This window comes from Camelina sativa, chromosome 1 (assembly GCF_030686135.1).
Source record: "Camelina sativa cultivar CO46 ecotype springtype chromosome 1, ASM3068613v1".
NCBI classification, from domain to species: Eukaryota; Viridiplantae; Streptophyta; class Magnoliopsida; order Brassicales; family Brassicaceae; genus Camelina; species Camelina sativa.
The window spans coordinates 4,832,301-4,854,475 of record NC_141880.1 but is presented as its reverse complement, the minus strand read 5'-3'; the positions used below and the strand labels follow the sequence as shown (position 1 = coordinate 4,854,475).

The 22,175-nt window shown below is 37.8% G+C and overlaps 6 protein-coding genes across 14 annotated transcripts; 3 read left to right on the top strand and 3 right to left on the bottom strand.

Annotated features, from left to right (window-relative positions):
• Positions 1-1,424: 1,424 nt before the first annotated feature.
• Positions 1,425-5,475, top strand: LOC104776738 (telomere repeat-binding protein 3). Of its 2 annotated transcripts, none has more exons than XM_010500854.3 (9): positions 1,425-1,911; positions 2,492-2,591; positions 2,684-3,473; positions 3,552-3,725; positions 3,891-3,970; positions 4,074-4,309; positions 4,419-4,724; positions 4,829-4,892; positions 4,978-5,475. In XM_010500854.3, the coding sequence occupies exons 2-9, from the start codon at positions 2,511-2,513 to the stop codon at positions 5,179-5,181; spliced, it is 1,935 nt and encodes a 644-aa protein (XP_010499156.1). In that variant the 5' UTR covers positions 1,425-1,911; positions 2,492-2,510; the 3' UTR covers positions 5,182-5,475. The 2 variants fall into 2 exon arrangements, with proteins under 2 accessions (XP_010499156.1, XP_010499165.1); XM_010500863.3 differs by having other exon boundaries at positions 1,910-2,111.
• A 183-nt stretch (positions 5,476-5,658) lies between these two features.
• Positions 5,659-9,343, bottom strand: LOC104776724 (factor of DNA methylation 3). Of its 2 annotated transcripts, none has more exons than XM_019245851.2 (9): positions 9,103-9,343; positions 8,348-8,751; positions 7,723-8,262; positions 7,421-7,602; positions 7,246-7,335; positions 6,878-7,165; positions 6,471-6,680; positions 6,028-6,260; positions 5,659-5,907 (listed from the first exon to the last, which is right to left on the bottom strand). In XM_019245851.2, exons 2-8 carry the CDS (start codon positions 8,715-8,717, stop codon positions 6,030-6,032), a joined length of 1,911 nt encoding a protein of 636 aa, XP_019101396.2. In that variant the 5' UTR covers positions 8,718-8,751; positions 9,103-9,343; the 3' UTR covers positions 5,659-5,907; positions 6,028-6,029. The 2 variants fall into 2 exon arrangements, with proteins under 2 accessions (XP_019101396.2, XP_010499136.2); XM_010500834.2 differs by having other exon boundaries at positions 6,008-6,260; positions 9,103-9,295.
• A 651-nt stretch (positions 9,344-9,994) lies between these two features.
• Positions 9,995-12,837, bottom strand: LOC104776714 (uncharacterized). The gene is made up of 8 exons (XM_010500825.2): positions 12,580-12,837; positions 12,222-12,428; positions 11,376-12,103; positions 11,185-11,284; positions 11,043-11,102; positions 10,774-10,860; positions 10,565-10,675; positions 9,995-10,457 (listed from the first exon to the last, which is right to left on the bottom strand). The coding sequence occupies exons 1-8, from the start codon at positions 12,685-12,687 to the stop codon at positions 10,137-10,139; spliced, it is 1,722 nt and encodes a 573-aa protein (XP_010499127.1). The 5' UTR covers positions 12,688-12,837; the 3' UTR covers positions 9,995-10,136.
• A 246-nt stretch (positions 12,838-13,083) lies between these two features.
• On the top strand, positions 13,084-15,386 carry LOC104776681 (DNA replication complex GINS protein PSF2). The gene is made up of 9 exons (XM_010500788.3): positions 13,084-13,349; positions 13,844-13,923; positions 14,006-14,080; positions 14,172-14,286; positions 14,395-14,494; positions 14,590-14,620; positions 14,714-14,803; positions 14,903-15,055; positions 15,145-15,386. The coding sequence occupies exons 2-9, from the start codon at positions 13,876-13,878 to the stop codon at positions 15,163-15,165; spliced, it is 633 nt and encodes a 210-aa protein (XP_010499090.1). The 5' UTR covers positions 13,084-13,349; positions 13,844-13,875; the 3' UTR covers positions 15,166-15,386.
• A 16-nt stretch (positions 15,387-15,402) lies between these two features.
• LOC104776696 (putative sulfate transporter 4.2) lies at positions 15,403-19,988 on the top strand. 7 transcript variants are annotated; one of them, XM_010500814.3, is made up of 17 exons: positions 15,403-16,126; positions 16,215-16,263; positions 16,363-16,564; positions 16,669-16,837; positions 17,057-17,122; positions 17,210-17,317; positions 17,419-17,526; positions 17,748-17,813; positions 17,928-17,988; positions 18,150-18,277; positions 18,393-18,434; positions 18,544-18,660; positions 18,803-18,854; positions 18,966-19,104; positions 19,195-19,283; positions 19,367-19,443; positions 19,524-19,988. In XM_010500814.3, exons 1-17 carry the CDS (start codon positions 15,827-15,829, stop codon positions 19,812-19,814), a joined length of 2,064 nt encoding a protein of 687 aa, XP_010499116.1. In that variant the 5' UTR covers positions 15,403-15,826; the 3' UTR covers positions 19,815-19,988. The 7 variants fall into 7 exon arrangements, 4 of the variants coding, with proteins under 4 accessions (XP_010499116.1, XP_087307459.1, XP_087307466.1 ...); XR_015557896.1 differs by having other exon boundaries at positions 15,691-16,126; positions 18,544-18,664; XR_015557908.1 differs by having other exon boundaries at positions 15,774-16,126; positions 17,391-17,526; positions 18,544-18,664.
• On the bottom strand, positions 19,909-20,817 carry LOC104776672 (uncharacterized). Its single transcript, XM_010500776.3, has one exon. It carries the CDS (start codon positions 20,666-20,668, stop codon positions 20,060-20,062), a length of 609 nt encoding a protein of 202 aa, XP_010499078.1. The 5' UTR covers positions 20,669-20,817; the 3' UTR covers positions 19,909-20,059.
• Between the last annotated feature and the right edge of the window lie 1,358 nt (positions 20,818-22,175).

Here is a 22,175-nt window from a genome sequence, read left to right as displayed (position 1 = left end):
CTTTAGAACATTGACTGTAATCTAAACTTGCAGATAAATGTCTTTAACTACAATGATAATTCAAAGGTTCATAATCATGACTACAAGTAGAAGACAAGAAACAAAAGGAAAGAATGCAAGTTTTTAAGATTGATGAAAAATAATGTGATGCTAAATCATGTTTGTGATTGTTTATTTCTATTTTTTTATGTATAGGAAAAATCTTTCAAATATTTTATGACTATTCAAAAGGAGTGATTTTAGGATAAAAATTTGACATAGCAATTAATGGATTCAATATTTAACACAGCAATTTCGGAAAACATTTAAACTAATATTTTAAAAAAAAAAATTATTACGGTTCTTTTTGGGTTATTTTCCAAATAATACAAATATTACTTTTGAACAAAAAAAACAAATATTACTATCACTTATCATAAATGATACAATTATTATAAGTATTTATGAAATTAACCCTAATATTTTCAATGATTATTTATAACATATATAAATATTTACATCACTTTTTATAAATGAAACAAAAATATTAACATCATTTCTATTAATTGATGTGAAATATAAATCACTTTTTGCAACTGATGCATATTAATATCAATTACAAAAATCGATACAAATATTTTGAATATTAACATCAGTTTGAAATAAACTGATACAAATTATTTGCATCAGCAAAATATAAATCATTTATTAGAGTAATACAAATTATTTTTACATTATTTAAAAGTGATGCAATTATTTAAAATAAATGATATAAAACAACACTTTTTTTGTAGTGCCAACACGACATAAACCAGTATGAATCGATTCAACACTTGGCCATAATAAACTTATGTTAAGAACTTGAGATTCAACACATCTCAGTTCTTATAGTTAGTCAAGCATATGCTTATTTAACACACGAACATGATCATTAATCAACAAAATACACCAAATACATTAAAACACATATCACGTTCATATTTGGCCACATGGTCTATCAACATGTCGAAGATATACTTATGTATATAGCTCATAAAAACAATTACTATCAAGAAAATCATATTAGCACTCCAGTTTTTTTTTTTTTTTTTTTTTTTCTTTTTGGTGGGGATGAATTATCACTCAAGTTAGTAGTAAACAAAACCGTTTAAAAACCTTGTGACGTTATTACCAAAGCAATAAGACTTGTTGTCTCACTCTAACCACGTGGAAGAGATAGACAACTCTTGTTGTTTGTATAGTAGTACTGTATTACAAAGACCCCACTCCAATCAGAAAACACTACAACTATTCAATTGTTTTTTTTGTTTATATCCGATCCCTAAAAATAAAGATTCTTTCTGACAAAACCTATCTTGTTATGAAGTGATCCCCCGACACCGAGGGAGAGAGAGAGAGGGTGACCCTCAACCTCAATAGCCAGTTAAACGGAGAGAGGGGTTTACAACATAATTCACAAAGAGTGACCGTCAATAGCCCGTTTCCTTTCAACTGCCTCATCTATCATCTCAACCCATAGTTATTTGTGTGGTCAATTAAAAAAAAAAAGCTTTTTAATATATTTATTTATTTAATTTATGAGAAATATGTAAAAATAAATAAATAAATAAAAAAAGGGGTTTTTCTGTTTTGGCGATGGGGCTTTTCACGTCTTCTTCCTTCTTTCTTTTCTAAGGACAACGACGGATTCTTACCGCACATACCCAAACCCAACCAAAACCAAAAAAACTCGAAGAATTGTTCATTTCTTACATCTCGAGTTTCTTGTATAGATCGGAATTCTAACTTTTCCTTTTTTGTACATTTTTTTATTTATTTTCTAGACACGTAAACGGAAGATAAAATTGGGGTTTTAGTTATAAGTTTGCGTGATCTGTAAATCATAAGAAGTGGTGGTTTTTGGATCGTGATCAAGAAACTGGTGGCTGATAGGTGAGTTTTCTTTTTTTTATCGCAATTGATTTATATACTTACCGATCTGTAAAATTCTTTGGGGATTTGGAGTCAATTTTGTTGATTTTTCATCCTTTGACTCTCATGCTGATCCGGATTTCAAATTTCGATTCAATTCTTTCGCGGGTCGTCAGAAATTTGTGATTTTTGTTTCGAGATCTGATCGGTAGCATCATCAGGTGTTTACTGTTTGTTTTCATCTTCTTTTGTAAGCAGCTTTCGTAGCATTTTGAGTCTTTTTCTTCAATGATCACTTATTATGCTTTTGCATTTCCATGATTTTAAGCTTTTGTCAGATCAAACGCTCGGATTTGCTGTGTTGATCTGATGATCTAACTTGCTTTACTGATGATTCTTGTGGCTGTCTGCTTCGTTTCTGTGATTGTCTCCAATTCAATGTTTTGATCTGTATTCCCTAAAATGTCTTAACATCATTTTGGCTTCTCTATACATTGTAACATGCGTGCTTCGAGCTATTTTGATCTCATCTTGCTCAATCTAGCTAGTGATGATCTGGAAATTTACGTTTCTGCTAATCATTTGTTTGGTCTTAACACAGTGATATGCATATTTGAGAGATGGTGTTCAAGAGGAAGTTAGATTGCCTTTCCGTTGGCTTTGACTTTCCCAATATCCCCAGGGCTCCTCGTTCCTGCAGGGTAAGTTCTCATTTGTGAATCATCTTGGATCTGTTAGTTACTGAACCGCGTTCTTATGACTATTGGTTTGTTGTTTTTTTTTTTTACTTCAGAGGAAGGTCCTAAACAAGAAGATTGATGATGATTATGACACTAAGATCTGTGCTATTGACTTACTCGCTTTGGCTGGGAAGTTGCTACAGGAAAAGGAAAGCGAGAGTTCTTCAGCGTCTTCCAATGCATTTGAAGGGAATAATCACGATGTTAAACAAGAACAAGATGATAAATGCAAGCCTGTCAAATCTGAATTTTCTGACCAAGGAAACTCTGTGTCAAGGCCTACTACATATGACAACTCTACTGAGAAGTGTGTGGTGAACAGTTTCTCATTTCCGGATAATGACGGCGTTTTGGAGCGAACTCCAATGTCTGATTACAAAATGACTCATGGCTCGATGGCTTTAGGGTGTGACACCAAGAATGCTAGTTGTGACTCTTACGTTAAATCTGGAGGCATCACTGGGGAGACAGGTGGTGTAAATGTGAATACTGGGTTTAAACAAGGAGAAGCAACCGATCCCTTGGGAGATGGAGGCTTAATCACTGCTGCTTGCAACTTAGAGGATGCAACTGCTTTAGGTGTGCGGTTTCCTAAATTAGTTCGTGTGGGTGGTGATTTAAAATTGCCATCCAGCATGGATATGACTCCTAATGGTTCCTTTGCTAGACATGGGAATCATACTAACTTAGTTAGAAAAGATGATGATGAAAAATTCTTTAGTTATCATAAGCTTAGCAATAAATTTAAGTCGTATAGGTCTCCATCAATTCGAAGAATAAGAAAGTCGCTATCGTCCAAATACTGGAAGCAAGTTTCCAAAGATTTTGGACACAGTAGAGCTGGTATGTATCTTTTTGAATATTTCTTCTTTTCTTTTTGTCATTCGCCCTGTTCTTACTTTGATCATGGATGATGTCTAGATGTGGGTGTAAAGACTCTTTATCGCAAAAGAAGATCATGTTATGGGTACAACGCATGGCAGCGTGATATCATATATAAGAGGAGAAGATCACCTGACAGAAGCTCTGTCGTTACTTCTGATGGAGGACTCAGTAGTGGAAGTGTTTCCAAGTTGCCCGAGAAGGGAGATACAGGTGGTTATTGTAGTCTATATCAAAAAAAATCAGTAATCTTATCTTAGCTGTTTGTGGTCCTCTCAAAGGGCTCCCATGGTACTTGACCGGATGGTATATGATACTGAGACATATATCCCGAGACTGGATAATGTGGTTCTCATGTATTTTTTATCTCTGGTGCAGTAAAGCTAAGCATTAAGTCCTTTAGGATTCCAGAGCTTTTTATTGAAGTTCCAGAAACTGCATCAGTAGGATCACTAAAGGTACACGCCAATATGTAATTTCTTTCGTTCCCTCACTTATGTTTGGTTCTCCTGTGTGGTGTTAACATAATACCGTTTTGATCTTTGACCCTTTTGGTTCCAGAGGACGGTGATGGAGGCTGTCGGTGTTTTACTCAGCGGAGGAATACGTGTTGGGGTATTAATGCATGGGAAGAAGGTCAGAGATGACAGGAAAACCCTCTCACAGACTGGGATATCATGTGATGAAAATTTGGACAACCTTGGGTTCACCTTGGAGCCTGGCCCCGGCAAAGTTCCCCTACCTTTGTGTTCCGAAGATCCTGCTGTGCCAACCGACCCTACGAATTTGTCTGAACGGTACTAAGAAATTCGCTATCATATCCTTGTGCTGCTTTAGTTGAATATCACTGGTGCTCATTCTTCTTGAAGATTCCTAAGCAAAAGCGGTTCTGAATGATCATCCCAGGTCTCCGGCTTCTCCCACGTTAGATTCTGGAGTGCCCCTTGCGGATGACGTGATTAATTCAGGAAATATTGTGAAAAGTAACCTCGATTTAGTTCCATATCAGAGTGACATATCTGTTGATGAACCTTCATCAGATTCAAAAGCGCTTGTTCCACTTCCATCCTTGGAAGTTAAGGCGCTTGCCATAGTTCCGTTGAACCAGAAACCTAAGCGTGCTGAGCTTGCCCAGCGCAGAACCAGGAGACCCTTCTCTGTGACAGAGGTAGAAGCTCTTGTACAAGCAGTTGAGGAACTCGGGACTGGAAGGTAAATAACACTAGTTCCATCCTAACTCATTAACTCATGTGGTTTGGTAGTGGGTTAATGTCAAAATTAAAAAAGCTAATGGTCGATATATATCATCCACACAGATGGCGTGATGTGAAATTGCGTGCTTTTGAGAATGCAGATCATCGGACTTACGTGGACTTGAAGGTAAACACATTAAACAAGAACATTTAATCTAGAACATATAGCGTCCCATAGTAGCCTAATGTTCCAAGAACATGTGAATTTGCAGGACAAATGGAAGACGCTGGTTCACACAGCAAGTATATCACCGCAGCAACGTAGAGGAGAGCCGGTGCCACAAGATCTCCTAGACAGAGTCTTGAGGGCATATGGGTATTGGTCGCAGCACCAAGGAAAACATCAAGCGAGAGGAGCATCTAAAGATCCAGACATGAACAGAGGTAGAGCTCTTGAATCAGGTGTTTCAGTGTAAAAAAAAAAAGGAGGTACGCATTGGTGGGTGGGTGTACAGAAGCAAACAACAATAATGGAAAACTCAATTTCTGCAAAGATTAATTGTCTTTATTTCTCATTTTTTTCTCTTAAATACACTTCTTTTTCCCTGCTTTCGTCACCTGTAAATGACTCCAACTGGGATGAGATTCGTCCCTAACCAACTTTTTAGGTTTTCTAAATTTGTGTTTTTTAAAAAAATATATATTTTTCACATTGATTATTTTGTGTAATATTGTCACGGTCCAAAAAAGGAGTATTGTAATTTTAGCCATTCGTTCCTGTCTGACAAGTGACACAAGTCAGGGTTCTCCTTTCATTGTTTTCGTTTATTTTCAACTCGAGAAAGAAGTGAGAAATACTGTGCAGATTTACATTGACAAATGAGAATTACCCAATTTGAAAGATTAGAATATTGCTCTGTGACTATGGAATAGGAATAGAAGACACAGTGGAGTGTTCCTTATTGGTGATAGACTCTTCTAATTCAGTTGCAAGTGTTCATTTCATCACAAATTCAAAGACTTCTCTAAAGGTTTAGAAGCTTCTACCAATGTTAGTTACTTTACTTTGCTACGATGTTATTTCCTATACTTTCCACCTACTTCCCGAACCTGAGACCCATACTGCATCAAAGTTGAGACACTTGTTGAATCTGGCATCTTGACATCCTTTTATACAGAAAACTTCTTCTCCTCTTCTGCAACTGCAAAGTAAAGACCTCACATTAGCAAAATTTGAAAAATCAACTATATAAGCAAGTAGGCAAAATTCGAAAGAGCTAGGAAATTTGGTAGTTAGTGTACCGGGTAAATGCAAATATAACCTTTAAGGCCTATGACGCTTCGCCTGATTCCATTGCTCCAGGAGACTAGTAACACCTTCCTCAAGCGTAGCCTTCCTGTCTTCTCTGAAGTTCCACAGCTCTGAAGAAATGTACCTTCCGCTCGGATTATACTCGTTTATTTCCAGCAATGCATTTGCCACTGCTTGGTAGGCATTATCCCCCAGTTCATTCTTCAGGGTTCTTAACTTCTCGTCATCCTCATCTATTACTTCCTGCCAAAGATATCAACAGCTTCAGGGTTCTATATATCATACACAAATCCACTAATCCATAAAACCACATCTGCATATGCAGCTGGCAGTTGTACACATGCCCATGAATGCAGGTCTTCTGCTGGTAACCAACTTTTTGAAACATATTATTTAGGATGGAAGATAAGAACAAAATCGATTTAGATTAGTGATATACAGGAGAAGCAATACCACTACATTTTCTTCAGTCTCAAGCTTTATCCGTTTAAACGGATGCCAATCTGGGTCCTTAAGATATTCCTCCCAGAGCTGGATAACTTCAACTGCCCAATCCTCCAGATCTTCTTGACAATATTTTATTTTCATTGCTTCCATGAGTGGTTTGGTGTCAAGCTCCCCCATTCTCCTAACACCGATAGGCGATCTCGTCTCTCTCAAATTCTATAAATATAATCAATTTAAGAAAAAATCAAAGAGTGTCTTTCTGTTGTTAATGCATCCAACCACTCTAGCCTACCATGTCCAGTATAATCCGAGGTTATAATTATGTAAACTCACCATATGCAAAGAATCACCTAGCTCCTTTATGAACTGATAAGTTCAAATAAAATATGTTCGAATATAAGAGATCTACTTACGCTTATCAATGCTCTTCGAGCTTCTTGAAGCTCATCATTGGTCTTCCGCTCTTGCACAACAAGATCTTGATTAAATTTATTTAAGTGCGCAAGCTCTCCTTCTTGCTCACTAAGGTCTCTAAGGAACGTCTCCACCTTGTTCACTATTTCAGAACCACCGTCCAGTTCCATGTGTCTCATCAGGCCCAGCTGTCTTTTCAGTTGCTCGACCTCCAGTTCAAGCTCCTGTTTCTGATCAAGCTGTCTTTCTAGTGCAGCAATTCTCTTATGAAGCTTTTCCTTTTGCATCTAAGGTTAAAAACACGGCAGGACCCTGTCACATAAAGTTAAAGAGCCAGCCTTTTTTAAAGAAGGAAGCATTCCCAGACCTTGTGATCTACAGCCAGTTTTTGCACTTTCTCTCTGGTCTTTTGTTGTTCCACGGCAGCTAGTTGAACGTAACTATATATAGCAGCACTCTGATAATAATGCCATTGAACAAATTTTATAAGAAGAAAGAGGCAGTCCAGAAATTAGTTTTTAAACGAAGATGTTAGCATATACCTGTTCAAACTCTTTTGCCAATAATTTCCTCTGTGTTTCATTCTTTGCCTCCCGTTTTGCCAACTCCAATTCTTTAATTTCAAGTTCTTTTATCTGAGACTCCAGCTGCACCTTTTGCTTTTCATGATCAGCAAAGATCCTATTGAAGTGATCAGTCGATTTTTGTTGTCTTCCCGTCAGATCTTCAGATGCAAAACGAAAAAATGTAAAACGAATATATCTATAGAAATATGTATAGTTGGGTGATGCAACGATACTTTCTTAAAGGGATGCAATTCTTGAAGCAAGTAGGAAAAGCCCACCTTCATTGTAAGCACGGAGAATCTTTTCTTTTTCTTCAGTCTCATACTTAAGTTTAATCGAATCCTTTGAATATTTTTCCTCTAACTTCTTCAACCGATTTGTTTTGCTCTCAACCATTACGTTTAGAGAGTTCATAAGCTTTTGTTCTTTCCTGGCCTCTTCTTCTGCAAACTTAGAAATACTTTTGAGGTCACCCGTCTTCCGCAAGTTTTCACCTAAATAGTTAGCCGTATAGTAATCATCAGCATTGGCAAGCCATGCATAAAGGCTCGAGTCAGCAGCACCACACAGCCAATCCTTTTTCCCATGACCATCAGCTTCATAAGCCTTCTTAAACACCAAAGCATCGTGAAGTCCATTCCAGTCTCTATTAAACTCCACTATTCCGGTTCCAGAATGACCAAAACGGTCCCACACAGTACGAACTCTGATAGGGTTGAACCCTCTTCGTATCAATTCATCCTTAAGTTTTGGTCCACTCTCTCCAGTACAATACAGGCCATCTTGTGTCAACGTTGTGGGAATATTAACCAAAATGCCTATCCCAGCGACAGACACAACTTCAGTTAGTAGAGACTATAGTGGTAAGGAGATAGGACTTAACAAAAGTAAGGGTGCCAATACCTTTCCAAGGCCAGACAAGTTTCTCGAACTGATCATCATAAACTGGAAGAGTAATGCCGCCGGGGGTTTCAGCAGCTCTTCTGGCTTGTAAACGCTTGGATATTCTAGTAGTAGCGTAATGAGAAAGATCTTTAATAAGGTATTTGGCAAGAGCACGGTGGCTAGCCTTCTCAGTGAGACTTCTTTTCTTGGAATTGCTGTTACCAACTCCAGAAGCATGCTGAAGGATGTCAAGATAGAGACCAACCTTCTTCTTGTTGTCGGGGCAATAAGGACAGAGAAAAGTACGGTAAGAGACTTCAACCTCGAGCTTTCCACTCTTGAGCTTTTTGTACAAACTTTTCTCAAAATTACTCAAGTTGTCCTTCATCACCGCCTCACACTGTTTGTTTTACATCTAAGAGCTGCATTATAATAATTCTTTAAGTACATTGTTATAAGAAACCTAAACCATAACTTGGAAATTAAGATCAAATCAAACCGATAACAAAACACATTTTGAGCTTTGATTAGATAGATCCGAAAAAAAAAACATGTTCACTCACTCCTCTACTTAACTCATTTCTATGAAACATGAAACATGCATGTTTGATTTCTGGAGAAATTATGAACAATGGTGTGAGTGGGATTATAATGTCTCCGTAGTGTGGTCACTACTATCGGACTTGTGAAATAGTAAAATTGATTTGGAAAAAATATATAAGAAACCAGAAGAGAAATTGGGAAGGAAAAGTTGAATCAAAGAAGACTGTTACCTGAGAAATCGGGTGTAGAAGGAAGAAGAGAGATATGGTTTAAGCTCTCGAGAAACTTCAGCAGCTGATTCTGGAGATCATAAGATAGAGTTTTTTTTTTTTTTACCAAAAATTAGTTTCGATTTCCTTTTTTTAGAAGAGAACCTCTGTCTGTTTTCCACGCGCCATGGTCGCACGTTGAAGTCGTCGCGACAAGGGATTTGTGAACCGGAGTTGAAATTATTTGATTTGCTGATTTTTCGGTTCGGTTTATGAAAGGGCTTTGGCCTATATCATACAATTTCAGGTTTTTCGAATTAAAAGTAAAAGTTTTTTAAAAAAAAATTCTACAGGTTATTCGGTTTATTGAACAAGTCAATTGCGGAATTGTAAATAAAAGTAGAATTTAGCATTTTCCTATTTTGAAAAAAAAAAAGAATTGTTTCCAACCATTCATATTTGATTCCAGTTTCCTATTTAGTACCTAGCTAAAACAAAATAGCCAAAGCATTTTCTGCAAAATTACTTATCTTATTATACTGATTGGGATTTTTTTTGTTACGTTGTAGACCAGTTTGTTAGACATGAAGATCGTTACTTTGATGCTCACTGCCTTCGTCATACTCTTCTTGTCAGCTCCGATCAAAGTTGCAGCTGGTGATTATAAAATGATGGTCAAATGCCACGATGAGATTGGAAAATGCTTAGGTGCCATTTATAAAGGAACCAAAATGCCTGGTTACTGTTGTGGAAAACTCGTTAAGCCACAACCATGTGCCTGTAAGTATTTTATCCAGAACCCTGTGCTACTTCCCAGACTTCTCATTGCTTGTCGCGTTCCTCATCCCAAGTGTTAAAATATGTATCTACAATTTATAACAATAATATAGCATACTTGGAGCTTTCGATACTATTTTGTTTGTTTCCATGATTGTAATAAAAACTCACTAATTAATGAACCAGTCCTTTCTATTTAAAAAAAAAAAAACACACACACACACACACACATAGAACAATTGTCTTTCCAAGGCTTCGAATACTACAAAATGAAGATTTTACAACGGATAGAGATATCGAAACTCGTATTCGTGAGCCCTCACTTCTACCAGTTTTTTCAATTGAGATTCGGTACCTTTCTTGTTCAACCACTCCATCGCTGTTTCCTTTAGCTGCAAGCAACGCTGGACTGGTGGTAACTGGCTGCATATCCATTCAACTAATGAACCTTCATCCTCTGCGAAATCCCGCAGACGCTTGCGCAAGAAGCTCGGAATCATTATCTTTTTCCTTCCCGAGATACCGATGGAAGCTTCTAGATACTCTGTTCTTGCTTTGATTAGCTCGTTCACTACATCTTCTGCTGTATAGACTCTCAACTGTATCGTGTAATGTAGTATATCAGGTGATTATGAAGAAGCATGCTTTGTTAGTTACTACGTACCTTTAGAGCAATACTTATCAAATAGGATTCGAGTGAACTTACAGCAGGTGAGGACCAATCTCCACGACAAAGCACGAACATTAGGTTTGGTTCTACGCATCTGAACCCGTACCGTTTCTGTATTCTCGCTTCGCTTTCACCCGTTGGAACCAGCTTTTATCTCAGAAGAAATTCAAAACATTTTAAAGATCGGTTATCACAACGCCACATAATTATGATATATATGAACATCCATCAGTATGAATTCTTACAGATTCCCTAGGTTCGCATGGACTCTGCAAGATAGAGTCTTCAATATCTAGAGCTGACAGTTGCATGCCTCCCACGTCAATTGTTGCCTACAAACAACACAAGTCAATTAACTAATTTTGAAGTATGAACAATTTAAAATGTTTATTGTTACATATGTGTTATTTACCATGTTACCAAAAACACAGTAAGCAAATATGGTCAATTTGATTCATTAAGTTCAAGTATGAGAAATTTAATAATGTTTATTGTTATGTACTGTATTATTTACCATTTTGAGGAGGGTAAGTAGCTTCTCCTTTGATGAAGGTAGTCCGTGTTCCAGAAACCCCTGCAAACAAACAAAGTTTCAATTCTGGAATCTTGATTTTAATTCTTTCAACTAAAGATGAAGTTTAGTTTTATGGTGTTACATTCATGACGCATGCGTTGTATGTATTGATCCAGAATGCCATCTTTTTCTTGTGGTTCAAGAAACTCAAATCTACTCTGCTCAACTTCTCCTTCAAAACCCTACATGTAACATGTGTGTTTATATTATATAGAGATCATGGAAATAATGTGATCTCACAGATAATTTATAAGTATATTGATGTTTAAGTACCTCAAATTGACAAGAGAAGTGGAACAATCGGATAAACGGCTAACATCAATGGAGGTTCGAGTGATGTGGATGAAGTTCTTGTACTCTCCTATGTCTCTAAGAGAAGCCCCCATCACAGCTCCATAAGGATCAAGATTTGAAGCGTTATGGTCATACACCGATTTGCGTTTGAAAGAAGCATTCTTGAGGTGTGTGAGGCTCAGCTTCGAAACAGTTTTTGACCCTTCTCGTTCCCGCGATGACCTGTTGAGTTCTAAATATATTCCCATCAAGCACTTCACCAGATCCTCCGATACTACATTTGCTGTCGTCTCTTGCACATTATTTTTCTCTTGCGTTCTTGATGTTCCATCAGAAAAGGTCGAGGAATGGATTCTTGATGAGAACTCCCTGGCTGATCCAATTGACGCATAAGTACGAGGACTGTTCATTTGAATATCCTTAACAGCACGATGATCTTCATAACTATGAGACTTGGATCTGTGTTTTAGATCCTCAGATCTCATCTTTATAATGTCATTGTCAGCGTCGCAAGGAAGATGATTCTGCCTTTGTAGTAGTTTTTTAGGATTCATCATCTTCTCTTCTTCTCCTTCATCAATACTGGCTTCAAGTACTTCATTCTCTTTTTTCTCACTATACACATCAAGTTTCAAGTCTTGAATTCGTTTCTCAAGACAGAGTATCTCTGCCTCAACCGTCGCTAGCTCCTCTATCAGCTCTTGAACCTACACAAACTTAACTTATATAATCAGGTTTCTAAATCATATTCCATCTTTTTTTCTCAAAAACGCTGCGTTTACATATGTTTTCTTAGATGTAACAACACCAGAGAAATGGACTTGCCTGAGGAGGAAGAAGCAGTAAAGAGAGACGAGGCTGGGACATGACGGGACCACGGTGCATATCACGTAGAGCCTTGTTCAATGCCTGCTCGTCCTCCAGCTCTCCTTGCATTTTCATCACTTCTTTTTGAAGAGTTCGCTTTTGCTTCTTCTTGATCAAATCATTCTTCTCTTCTTCGCTCTTATGCTCCTTCAGTTTTGATGATGGCTGCAACCAAACCGATCAGAACAAAAGTATATATTCTTCTCTTCTTGATCAATTCAAAATAAATTGCCAACGGATGGATTTAATCATGCATAATTTATGTTCATCTCTTTGTTGAGTTTCAAATATCACGAGATATACGAGTTTGACTTACTTGTTGCAGAAGCTGAGGGTGACGACGGTGATGATCAAGAAGAGCCGCGACGCTAACGCCATTTTGATCTTTGGTTTCGTCTTCCACAAGTAAGTCTTCCAGCTTCATTTTTTTTTTTGTTGTTTTGGAAATCGAGATAAATGAATTAAAAGCAAATTTGGTAAAGCATTATTACAAAAAGGGAAAATAGTGAAGATCATGAGGAGAAGATATATAACAGTCGTGCCTGCAATCAAGTCTTGTGTTGTTGATTCACCTACCTATTGGTTTGGGTCTTTTGTTTTTTAAGGATTAGGAGAAAGTCGTCATGACGTGAAAGCCATGATGAACAAAATAGAGTTTGATTTTGGTTAGAGAGGAATTTTAAATTTTTAATAAAATTATATATAAAAAAAACTTTTTACCTTATTCTTTAATAATACAGCTCAACAACATTTGGTTCACCATCTTTCGTCTGGAGTCTGGACTATATAATAAACATGCCAATTTAGTCTTTGGCTTCTTAAACATATCACAATAAAACTTTATTTTGGGTTAACAATTTCGGTCCTGGTTTGAGATCGGTTAAACTAAAATTCCGGTCCAACCGAAACCTATTACAATAGAGTTAACACTAGTCCATTCTCTTTTAGTTTCCCGCTATACTGAAATCGGATTTCCCGCCAACGTAGAAAGCCGAAATCGATAACTCTCACTCTTTGAGAATTTCGATCGCTTTCCGATCGGAAGAGATTGATCTGATCGTCAAGGAATCACCCAAATCTAACCAGGTAAACTCGAGCTCATATCTCAAATCAAAAACTAGGGATTCTCTCTTTACTTACTGTATCCGGCGTTTTTATGTAAAATAAATTGTTCCCAGATTTTGCGAAATGTTGCTTGTTAGATCAGTAGACATGTTTTGAATTGTACCCTTTTTTGTTGCTGATTCATGATGCTGCTGAAATTGGAAATGGATATGTTCTAGCAAAAGGAAAAAAAAAGAAGAGAAATTTTCGTGTAGACAAGGTGTTTGATTAAATGTCTCTACGAAGGACCCTTTTGTTTTGGGCTACTGAGACGAGCTAGGTTTTACTCCCTTTGATAATTTTGAAACTTCCTCAGCTTTGTTTTAACATGCTCTTTAGATTTTAGATGGTTTTTGCATTTTGTCTCTGTTTTTTTTTTTTTTTTTTTATATCAGAGTTTCTCTGTCGTCTCTGTACTTTCTGTGTATTATCCCACACGTTAGTAATCTTATACAGTTGTTTCTATTTCCGTTTAGGTCGAAAAGCTGAGATTTTTTTAGAGACAGCCATGGCTGGCCAGACTGATCCTCATATCTCACTATTTTCTCCACAAGAGGTTCTTCTTCTCTCCTCTATGCTTGTATGTGTTCCTTCATGTACTGTCTGCAATGGTATAATTGGTTAGCTATTCATACCAGGTTGAGTTTATGGCAGAGGACGAACTTGTGGAGATTGTTCCCAATATGAACATGGAGCAACTCAATTTCATCAGTGTAATAATAATCTTTCTTGTTTTTATACAATCCACTGCCATCGAAACCTTTTTGTTAACCATGTGATTAATATGTGAATTAATAATGACAGGGGGATTTCGGTCGGTTCATTCCTCAGATTCCGACCAAGGTGCCTCTGTGGCTTGCAGTGGCACTGAAGAGGAGAGGAAAATGCTCTTTCCGGCCTCCGGGATGGATGTCTGTTGGTAAGACACAAAAAAATGCACATTTAGCAGATAAAAATTTCAATGTTAAAAGGGAAAGTAGATGCGTAAGTGTTAACTATTGTTGTTGCTTCTTTGATTGTGAACTAGACAATTTGACTCAGATCTTGGAAGCAGAACGGGAGTCTCAGTCGACTTTTCAGGCATTACCATTTAGTTACGTGGAAATTGCCCGACTACTTTTTGACCAGTAGGTTCTTTGACTCTTCTTGTTTCTTGACTCCCCCCTTGCATTTATAACATCCCGATTTGCTGATGAGTATTTTAAAATCTCACTCTTGGCAGTGCACATGACGATATTCCAGACAAATATATGGTAATTTCGTACATCTGCTGGGTTTTGTCTTCCATTCTAACCATGTGTTTTGAATCTTCGAAGCGATTACAGCTGTTCATGATTTTTGTATAGGTGAGATCCCTGGTTGAGGATATCAGAGATGTGCGACTTCACAAACTTGAGACTAACTTAGGATCATTTCAAGGTACATCTGCAGTAAAGGTAATTGTTTTTTTTATTGCTTCTTGCCGTTGCCTTTAACTCATTACCTCTCTCTAAAGTGATTCCAATAATAACAGTATCCGTAACTTGAGAATGTAGATCTCTAATGTATCGGCAATGGAAGTGAACATAGTCCGCCCATTTGTGAGAAGAGCCTTAGAAGCATTTTATAAGCATGACAAGCCTGAGGCTGATATAGACAGAGATACTAGAAGTAGCAGACAACAGCGTGAAGCCAACAATGAACCAAGGGTAAGGCTCTTCACACTCCTCACTAAATTTTTCATCTTTTTTTTCTTCTAAACAAGTCACAAATACAAACCGCAACACATGTTTTACAGAGACCTCTAAGGCAACGCTAGAGAGCTTCCTACGTCCTTGCCTAAGTGAGAACAAGTCAGGTATCTTCTGTGTTAATGTCGGTCGAGCTCCAAAGCCATCTACATGTATTAGTATATAAATATATTGTTTCTCCTCTGAACTACTCTTGGTATTAAGCATCTTTGCGTTCACAACTAAATGTTCACTTTAGTGTAGAGGCAGTAAGATGGAAAATAAAAATGGTCACAAGATGGATTTCATATTGTTTCATTTCAAATACGTGGAATAAACCAATGTTAGCAATATCGCCCAGCACACGTCTGCAGACTGCAAGTATGAGTCCAGTGGTTTTTTATATGGAGAGTGAAGAGCACAAAAGGTTGAAAACATACGAACTCATAATTCATAAAACCAACCACCTAGTTTAATGAGATAATCTAGTTACGAAAATGAACGAATTTTAGAACAGTGGAGTCAGAGGTGTATACTAAAAACAGTAAACATACTGATTTAGTAAGACACGCAATCATATAATTAAGCATTGATTTGATATAAGTTTTAGATTCATAATGAACGTAGCCGCCTTTTCGTCCATATCCATCACAAACTGGAACTAGGCTTCTCTGTTTCTTCATGCTACAATCAGAGTGATACGTCCCTTTTTCACGTTGATCTCATTCTTCTCTATCCTCACAAATTCCGATGTCCGTCGCCGTCAAGAATCTCTCCGCCGCTTCATCCTCTTCATCTCCGGCGATTCCGGTTAAAGTCATCCCTCTCCAGCATCCCGATTCCACCTCTTCTAATCCGCGCTGTCATCACTCAGTTCCCTTCAATATTTTCTTCTCCCGATGGACGGAGAAGATCAAGTGTATGACGTTCTTCGACTGGATTGATACGATTTTTCCTTGCTTCCTTTGGATTCGGACTTACCGTTGGCAACGATACTTTAAACTTGATCTTATGGCTGGTATCACCGTCGGTATCATGCTTGTTCCTCAGGTAATTTTCTGCTTCTTCGTTCTCTATTGATTTTGGTTTTGTTGGTTCTTTGGAATAATTTTTGTTAATCTTTTATGGATTTGAGCAGGCAATGTCATATGCAAGATTAGCTGGGCTTCAACCAATATACGGTTTATGTGAGTTCATTGTGATACAGACCCTTTTTATGAATCCATTATTGTGATACTAAGCTGTTCCCACTTTTGCTTTTAGTTATTAATCTTGTTTTGATGCAGACTCCTCATTTGTTCCGGTATTTGTGTATGCTGTGTTCGGTTCATCCCGTCAGCTTGCAGTTGGACCTGTAGCTTTAGTTTCCCTTCTCGTCTCTAATGCCTTGAGTGGTATTGCTGATCCATCTGAAGAGTTATACACTGAGCTTGCCATTTTGTTGGCTCTTCTGGTTGGAATATTTGAGTGCATCATGGGGTTCTTGAGGTAATTTTATAGTCTTTCTATAGCTTACTTGTGCAAGAAAGTCGTGTGTTTATTGTAGTGTGTTAGAACAAGCAAGTCGTTCGTTTGTTTTTGTCCAACTCCAGGCTTGGATGGCTTATTCGTTTCATAAGTCACTCTGTCATATCTGGATTTACAACTGCTTCAGCTGTTGTGATTGGGTTATCCCAACTGAAATACTTCCTGGGATATAGCGTTTCTCGGAGCAGCAAGATTGTGCCTTTAATTGAGAGTATAATTGCTGGAGCTGATCAGGTGAAACTTTGTCTGAGCTGACATTTAGATACTCTGTTCTTTTTTTCTTAATGTCTTTAAACTGGTATGTATCAGACTGATCTAGACTGTTATTTTTGTTTTTCGTCTTTCTTAATCTTACTAGAGATATTGGTCTGCAGATTCATTTTGGGGTTGCAATTCTTTGTGGTTCAACATACCTCTACTTGCATAACTTTATCTATTTTTTCTGTCTTTCAGTTTAAGTGGCCACCTTTCTTGTTGGGATCTACCATTCTGGTCATCCTTTTAGTCATGAAGCATGTGGTATGAACCTTTTTCTTCCCTGTGTTAGCAAGATAGTTCGTGCTTTCCCTTACTTTTATAATGCTAAGGCATTGTGTTCCACTGCAGGGAAAAGCAAAGAAAGAACTTCAGTTTGTACGAGCAGCAGGACCACTCACAGGGCTTGCTCTTGGTACAACCATTGCAAAAGTGTTCCATCCACCTTCCATCTCGCTGGTCAGATTGCTAAAGAATTCAAATATTCTTATATTATTTCTCATTGAAGCTTCATATATTGTTGTGTTTGCAGTAATTGCAAAGTTTATAGGATTTCTCAGGTGGGAGATATACCTCAGGGCCTTCCAGAGTTTTCCTTCCCAAAAAGTATTGATCATGCAAAATTATTGCTTCCAACAGCGGCTCTCATTACTGGTGTTGCCATCTTGGTGAGACATCATCGTCACTAACTTATTCCTTCTGGACTTATGCGAAGTGCAGCTGAACCTAAATCATGATAATTTGTAAATGGATGCATATGGCCAGTCTTAAGACATTGAGTAATTTGACATCTTGAGAAGCAAAAGAGCGAGTTTCTTGATTTGTTTCAGCTGCAGTTTGCGCATGTTTCGTGTTTTCTGATGTGCTAGTTTGATTTTTTTAAATCCAGGAATCTGTAGGCATTGCGAAAGCACTAGCAGCGAAAAATAGATACGAGTTGGATTCAAATTCAGAGGTATTAACCCTATAGAATAAGGAAAGTTAAGTGCTAGCCGGCTAGCCCAACATTTCATGGCCTTGAGGCCCTTGACCCTTGAGAGTTCTAACTATATCTCCCATGACTTGACAGTTGTTTGGTCTTGGTGTTGCAAATATATTTGGGTCATTATTTTCTGCGTATCCGACTACAGGTATGTTAATCTTATCTTGAGATGAGCACAGCCATAACCAGTAAATGTAATGTGTGTTCTTTTTCCTTAAATAACTTCAAAATATAAGTGATGATATCAACTTCTCAGTTATAGCCTAAATTTGATGAATCTACTAATGCTTTCCTATACGTATCATATAGGATCCTTTTCTAGGTCAGCGGTGAATAGCGAAAGTGAAGCTAAGACTGGCCTATCAGGCCTTATAACAGGAACCATCATTGGATGTTCTCTATTGTTCTTGACCCCAATGTTTAAATATATACCACAGGTAAGTCTAGGATCTTTTCTTCTACTTCACATGAAATTTCTTAAAATCTGAAACTCTGGAGAATACTGAAACTGAAATATGGCTTCTAACTCCTTCCCGTTTCTCAAATTTTTAGTGTGCTTTAGCAGCAATAGTGATATCTGCAGTAAGTGGCTTGGTAAGTTCAAATCAACCCACCAGAAAAAATCTGGCATGTGTACTGCTGCCGTTGGTTATTGAGCAATAAATATTCACAGTTACTCTTTCTGGATGGCTTACCATATTAGGTGGACTATGAAGGGGCAATATTTCTGTGGCGTGTGGACAAGAGAGATTTTACTCTCTGGACCATCACTAGCACCACCACTTTGTTCTTGGGAATAGAGATTGGGGTCCTCATTGGTGTGAGTATGTTCAGATTCACTTAACTCAGCCGATCATGTCTCTTTGTTATATGAAGGAGTGATAGTTGAAAAGTAAGATAATTTATATGAACTGTGCAACGCTCTTTAAGGACTCACAGAGTTGCAATGCTTGGAATTTCAGGTTGGTGTTTCACTTGCATTTGTTATCCACGAGTCTGCAAACCCTCATATCGGTAAAAGAAGTTTATGTGCAGTTACCACTCTGTCTAAATTTCAGTGTTTTGTTTCTTAGAATGGCTTTAAACTCATCTTCTTGATTACATTCATTACATATGATTTGGCAGCTGTCTTGGGGCGTCTTCCAGGGACCACTGTATACAGAAACGTAAAGCAGTATCCGGAGGCATACGCTTACAACGGGATTGTGATTGTTCGAATCGATGCTCCCATATATTTTGCCAACATAAGCTACATCAAGGACAGGTGAAATTGACATTTGATTCCTGAATCGCCTTGTGTTATGATCCACATTTTCGTGAGTTAACACAACATCACCGTGTATCAAAATTGCAGGCTACGAGAATATGAAGTAGCTATCGACAAACGCACAAACAAGGGGCCAGATTTGGAGAAGATATACTTTGTTATCCTGGAATTGTCTCGTAAGTCCAACGTTTTTTTGAATCAGGTTTTCGAACCTAACGTATAGGTGCTTAATCGATAATGGTTTTGGGATGTAACGCAGCTGTCACATACATAGACTCAAGCGCCGTAGAAGCTATTAAAAAATTGTACGAGGAGTATAAAACAAGAGACATTCAGGTTCGCTCGCACCTGAAATCATCATTCTTGTTCCTTATTTGGGAAAAAAAAAACTTTGATTATTTTTGTCAATGGAGCAGCTAGCGATTTCGAACCCGAGCAAAGAGGTTCTATTGATTCTGGCAAGATCAGGCATTGTGGAGCTTATTGGCAGGGAATGGTTCTACGTGAGAGTACATGATGCAGTCCAAGTTTGTCTTCATTACGTCGAGACACCACCCACGAATGTTGAAGAAAGCAGCAATAATACAAGCTTATGGAGAAGGAGTAGCGCTAAAAACTCATCAACATACGCTGAAGTGAAACCCGAAACAAACCTTTTGGAAGGAACCATTGGTGTTAAGAGAGAACTAAGACATTCAAAACTCTGATTCTTTTCACATCCCTCTCTAATGTATTAATATGTAATGTGATTCCCATGCATTTCTCAGTTTGTTAAGCATATGTATAGAAAACAACAGTGGAAGTTGTAAGATATAAGATTCATTGATGTTAAAAAAAAAAAAAAAAAAAAAAAGATAAAGCCATAAGATGATTAGAAGAAATTAAACTCCTATTACGAACAGAATTAGGAAACTATAATTGCAGGGCAAACTAGACATGGAAATGAAATGGATCAGCCGCCTTCAATTAGGGTTTGGGTTGATCCTGCTGATTCCCAGAACCTTGAGATGCTCTCGATTTGGCGTCTAATTCTCGAATCATACGCGGCTTGTAACTCTTCCGGATTCGTCGAATCGAGTAGCTTATCATCCTCCCACCAAAACCCTTGCGACGAGCCATCTTCTTCCTCCGCATCATCCTCCTCATCCTCTTCCTCCAAATCATCATCCTCATCCTCCGCGTAATCCTCTTCATTCTCCGCTGGTGCCCCCGGATCTGAATCCTTTAGGAAAGTATTAACAACGCCATTGACAGAGGGATGGCCAAAGGAGTACATAGATACGTCCGATTGGGAAGAAGAAGAAGAAGAAGAAGGAGGAGGAGTGAAGAAGATGGCGATTTTGGTGGAGGGAGCGTCGGAGACAAGTTTTGCTGCTTCACGGAAGAGATCGTCACGTAGTTCTTCGAAATCGACGGATCCTGCTGATTCTTCATTCTTGTTGTTGTCGACCTTCGCCGTCTCCGTCTTCTCGACCTTCTCCTCTACCCTTTCCATCTCCGTCGTCTTCTGTCTCTTGGCATCTCTATCTCCTCCCATTGTTGTTGTACCGTTTCGAATCATTCGATTTCAACACTATATATATATATTTTTTTTTGTTTGCTTTCATACTACTTTTTTTTATATAAAAGATGATCACGAAAACCCCGATTAAAATTGAAACCGAAATATAAATCCAAACATCATGAGAGGATTATCTACGTTTTGATTAAAATCTTATTATATCAAATATAGGATTGGCGTAACGGTAGTACTAGTACTTACTAAAATTATTTACCTTTTTACCCAAAAACATTACCTTTTTACCGGACTGGATGGAAAGTCCAAGTGCAACATGTAACAAGGATTATATGATCTATGTGAAACATTGAAAACAGAAAAGAAAATAGAGTTCATTGTATAAATCCGATATCTCATTAGTCAATCCATTCGCCGACTTCTGACGGGAGAGAGAAAAAAAGTATTGACGTAAGTAGTTTTGGTTGGATAACAAAGGTTTTCTAGCTTAGAATTTGTGACCAGAAAATCAAAAAAGAATAATATACCTAGTCAAGCTCCCTAGGTGAGCATTCACTATAGGCGGGGGGGTTCAAGTTGTATTTGCAATGTGCATAAGTGCATGTAATACAATATGTGGAGATTGTTGGGTTCCTAGAATCAGGATGAGACATATTGTTTGTTGCTTGAAGGGTGTGTCACCCTTTGATATAATTTGTGGGATGCTATTATTTATTGTAGTGCCATCATGTGACCATATGCAACTGCCTAGCTAGATTTGGTTCTTCATTTGTTTCTATGATTAAATTTCAAATCATATTAGTGCCTATCACATTTTATTGTTTAACCCGAAAGTGACTGCAACGCAGCCCACACTAATGGAGCTAGATTAGAGCGAGACCCAGTCAACGTGTAGGTGTAGTATTACGTAGAGAGAGATTAGACTATCATTTGTATTAGCTAGTCGGTAAACTATATAAGAAGAGCACGCAGGTTTCGTCGAGATTTCGGATTTTTCAGTCTGTAAAACCATGGGTCCATGTTAGAGTTATATGTATATATCAATATATGGGTATATTAGTCATTCTATTGTCTATGCGATTAGGTATATCATCTTGTATAAATACTCAGCCTCTTGGCTAATGATAAATCAACAGAAACACTTTTCATACGCCGCTAAAGGTTTCTGACATGGTATCAGAGCTATAGCCAATTATACAAAACTTTTGGCTGCTCTCGATCTTAGACTTTGTTTTTTTTTTATCACTTTCTGATTCTCTCTTCAATCGATTTCTATCATGAGTGAGAGTACTGCACTGGTTCCGGCTCGTAGTAAGACACGCCGTACTATTGATCCTTATGATTTGTCTTCTGGTGATAATCCTGGTAGCGTGATATCTCAACCCCTTCTTCGTGGTCCTAATTACGATGAATGGTCCACTAATATCCGACTTGCACTCAAGGCGAGAAAGAAGTTTGGTTTTGTTGACGGAACGATTCCTGAACCGACGGTCGACTCCGAAGATCTTGAAGATTTGGGAGCAAACAACGCTATGGTGATCTCTTGGCTAAA